At 40.9% G+C, this 4,732-nt stretch overlaps 1 protein-coding gene across 1 annotated transcript in view; it reads left to right on the top strand.

Annotated features, from left to right (window-relative positions):
* gfra3 (GDNF family receptor alpha 3) overlaps positions 1-4,732 on the top strand; it is a 48,875-nt gene that overhangs the window by 34,176 nt on the left and 9,967 nt on the right. Inside the window, exon 7 of the mRNA XM_031319670.2 lies at positions 3,672-3,808. Coding sequence (XP_031175530.1) covers positions 3,672-3,808 — 137 coding nt within the window. The remainder of the gene's footprint in view (positions 1-3,671; positions 3,809-4,732) is intronic.

Raw genomic sequence — 4,732 nt, 5'->3', positions numbered from 1 at the left:
TGCTCCGCTACACCTCTGCTACACCTGCTCCATACTGGCTTTATATGCTGCGTTTGGCTATGACAAATCTGACCAGTTTTTTTTTAAATTTTATCTCACAAAACATACAATTCACAACATTGACACATCACCTCCCCATCTGAATCCCCCACTCACCATCACCCCCTCCCTGTACAAAAATCAAGACAAAATGAAATAACAGCCATGATATTCAATACAACACACAACAACAAAATAACCAACAAACTGTAAACCACCCAAACATACTGTATTATGTATATATGCTAACATCGTAAGCACACTGCATACATCCATCCCCAGTACATGGCATCCTAAGAGCCCTCCACAGTGCTCGGGTACTTTCCTCATTTTTTAGTGTAAACACTTAATCTTGCAAACCGTTTGTAAGACATTTTTTTCAAATGCTGCTACTTTCGCCATCTCACAAGCCCATTCTTGCATTGAAGATCTGACCAGTTTGATTTATTTATGTATTTATTGGCCCTTCAAAGTGAACAGATTCAGTGATCACAATTTGATCAGATTTTAAGAGAGTTTATTACTTTTTTGATTGCAATATAAGAAGTATTTGCAGTTGATGTTGTGTCCAGTAGGAAAATTACACCGCTTTGCTCCGGCTTAGCCCTGGGCCCCGAGGGGCCACCTAAGCCCTTGGTTCATAGTGTGTCAGTTTGATTGTGGTAATTGGAATGATTGCACATTTGTTTTGGAGTATGCATTACTATAGCACAATAAATCTGCATTAAATCAAATGACCACATAATCATGTATCCACGACCCTGGGCCAGGAAGTATTTCAGGGGAGGAGAACTGGTGGCTGTGTAAAATCCAATTTAAATGCCATGGGGACTCTTCTATATGTGCACTGCACTGGTTGGATACTTGTGTACACTGATTTACATAGACTCAGAAGAGCGGGGACTCAATAAGGGCCCTCGCTCATTTCTATCGTTGCTGTTTTTATTGTGAAGTTATTAAAATGTCTGGTGGAAATCAGACATAAATAGCCACATTGCACTGAGGAGGTGAACCAGACATGAATCTAATAATAGAAACAGAACTACAAAGTACATGGGATTAAAAAAGTGCAAGTGTTTCAGTCTTAAGCAACAAATGTGGTGAGAAATAACGGATACGACTGGCACATGTTCATTCTGTTGGTCGATGTAAAAAAGGAGTGAGTTGATGTGTGGTTAGCCTAGCTTAGCATAACGACTCGCAGCCTGGCTCTGCGCAACATTCAAAAATACACCCAACACCTTTACAGCTCACACATTTTCTATCCTGTCTACTATTTTAGAGGGCAGAGTTCTGTGCTGGAACTGTTTTGTGGCAAACACCAGCTGGGCACTGTGATTGTGCGTAGCTTACCACAGTCTTGTCATTACTGAGGTCTCCAGATTTGGTGTGCTCCGCAATAGTATCTCTGCTAAATAGACTCTGCAAGGAATTTGTTTTGGTGGAACGTGTACATTTAAAAGTTGTTTTAGTCGTGCAACAGAAAACTCAGACTGGACAGATAGTCTAGCTAGCTGTCTGGATTTACCCTGCAGAGATCTGAGGAGCAGTTAACCATAGTCCTCATAAATCCACCGGAGTTTAGAACACCAACACAAAGAAAGAGGAAGGTAACGGACATCCGGCCGAAATGAAGGGCATCCGGCGGAATTTCCGGCTGCACCGGAGCAGTCCTGGAAATGGAACTTCGTGGATATAGACTAGTGTAAATATTAAATAAAAGATAAATACCATGGTAATCAGAGAGATTTAGAGCTGATGGTAGCTGTGGTAGCTGTTTCCCCCTGGTTCCAGTCCTTATGCTAAGCTAAGCTAACCGCATCTTGACTCCAGCATTGTACTCAACACACAGACATGAGACTTGAATCAATCTTCTCATCTAACTCTTGGGGAAAAAAAATAAAGAACTACAGCTGTAGTTCCAATGAGACAACCTGTAGCGGAACAAAAGTGGGAAAAGTTACATAGTGTTGCTTTAAAGACGTTTCCTAAGGAATTAGCTTAAGTTAATTTTGTGCAACCAATTTTTCTAATTAAGAATATCCTAAAATGTAAATCATTTTTCGATAACTATATAACTGTTTATGGTTTCAATTCAATTCAATTTTATTTATAGTATCAAATCATAGCAAGAGGTATCTCAGTACACTTTAGATATAGAGTAGGTCTAGACCACACTCTATAATTTACAGAGGCACAACAATCCCCCCCCACCCAAGAGCAAGTATTTGGTGCCACAGTGGTGAGGAAAAACTTCCTTTAAACAGACAGAAACCTCAGACAGAACCAGGCAATTGGTGGGCGGTGAGGCACAGAGACACTGATACAGATATAGAGAAATATGATTCATAATAATTTTATGACGAACAGTGGGCGTTAGCAGGATGCCGAGCAGGATCACGGTGGCAGCTGCAACCATGATTAAGGATCCTCCCAAATCCAAGGAAAATTTCATGACATGTTACTTTCCCATGATGCCCTGTATGCGCTGTCAGATGCTTTATACAGTACCTCAGAGCACTTTGGGGATTATTTGGAATTTAGATCACATTTAAGGGGAGACACTGCATTTTGATAGGGAAACTATTGATTGGGAAACTATCCATCAAACATGAGGGCATTTTGGATATCTGTTTGTATCACTACATAAATCAGAAAATACTGTCAACAGCCATACAATAAAAATCTATTTTCTGCATGTTTTTATGAATAAATGTTATATAAATCAGACTGTGAGTGATATCTGAGTGTGTTAAAAGCTTCAGTTAGGGAAAAGATTTCAACTAACAGATATCAGCATGAAACTTCCCCAGCTAACATTTATAATGTTTTGTATTACAAGTTTCCTTAAATTGTATGTTTATATTATGCAAATGAGGCATTATCTAATGCTAACTTTTGGTGAATTTAGGAGAAAATCTACACATCTACATTATGGAAGATAAAGAGCCAAAAAACCTTAAAATTGAAGACCACCAACATTGCTATCCACATTGGTTTTGTAAACCCTGTTTTAAATAATTTAAATCATCATTTTAAATGAAAACAGAATGAATGTGTCACCATCAAAGATACTCTGAGGAACAGCTCAAAGGGAAGAAATGTATTGGACAGACTGCCTGCTGATGTGTCTGGGTGGCTGCTTCCTGCAGCGCTGTTCCCAGCATGAACCCAACTCTACCTCCTTATACATATGTCAGCTACATGCTTCAGCCTCAGCATTCACGCCAGCCTGACAGTGTGTATCTGCAGCTTCAGGTAGAGCCCTCCAGCTGTCACTCGATCACAGCAGCTGTCAATACGGCTGTCGATACACACTGAATCTGTATGTCCAAACACTAAAGCGTGGATCGATGCGTCGATGCACTTCCCATAAAGCTCGATCATTTATCAAGCTGCCGACAGCTCAAACAATAAAGCTGCCAAATAGATATGTAGGTTCACGCCCACTAGATGCACACATGCACGCACGCACACGCACGCAGGCATGTACACACAAACAGACGCACACACACACACACACACACACACACACACACACATACACACACACACACACACACACACACACACACACACACACACACACACACACACAGAAGCAGTGATGGGGCTGTGTCTCCTCTGTGCAGGTAACTCTATCAGCTGGATGGGGAGCCCCGGCTCCCTGCCGGCAGACATCACCCCCCCCCCTGCTCCCAGGCCCTCCCCGCTGGTTCAGGAGAATGAGCTGCTGAGCAACAACCACCTGCCTGAACACAACAACATTGTGAGTACACGCTCATCGCTTCCACACTTTAAATTACCTTTCAGACTTTTATCCCCCGGCCTTTTCTATTATCTTTGCTTTGGGCTCATCTTGTCACTGTCACACAGTGTGCTGTTTATTTACTGTGTTGGTTTTATCTCCATCGCTGGCGCTTTTTGTCTGTTTCATTATTTTGCCGTTACTTTGGGTTTGTGACAACACAATGGAGTTTACAGATATTCTTTGTTTGCCAACGTCTTTCAAATTTTAAAATGTGTCGATTAAATGTAATACCAATAATCTACCAGGTGTCCTCTGTCCCAAAATTATACCTTTGATATTTAGATTAATATATATGTAGTATATCAGAGCACTTTGGCAAGTTCTCCAGAGGGTTCCATCCAACAGGAGCAGTGTTTTCAGGCCCAGATGATGGGAGCCTCATGAATCCAGTTTAAGTTATTCACAACTAAAAACAGCGGTAACCTGGGCAATGCCTGATGCCTGAAATATAACAATGATTTGCAATGTTTACAATCTTTCAACAACAGCTGAGAGAAGACCAAACTGGTCATCCAAACACACAGTTCAAATGAAAACTGGAGCCTCACTGATATTTACTTGAAACAGCCATCTAGTGAGCTCAGAAACAGCCAACAGCTCCACTACTAGAGATCTTAAACGTTGTGTACATGTCAGATACTAAAAAATAAGACAAAATAAAAGCTTAAATTCAAATAGCTCACCTTACTGTACTGTGTCAACAGTTAACTTCATTTAATATTGCATGAGAAGTTTTCTTTTGCGGGGTGCAAATGTTTTACCAAACAAGTTCCTTCCTGAGACTATTTAGCAGAGACACCGTCGCTATGTCCGGAGCTTAGCGCCGCCCATGCCGATTGTGATTGGTTTCAAGAAATGCAAAAAAAAAAAAAAAATGTTTTT

The sequence above is a fragment of the Sander lucioperca genome, chromosome 1 (assembly GCF_008315115.2).
Source record: "Sander lucioperca isolate FBNREF2018 chromosome 1, SLUC_FBN_1.2, whole genome shotgun sequence".
Lineage (NCBI taxonomy): Eukaryota > Metazoa > Chordata > Actinopteri > Perciformes > Percidae > Sander > Sander lucioperca.
Note: the sequence above shows the minus strand (reverse complement) of the source record. Positions and strands in the feature narration are given on the sequence as shown.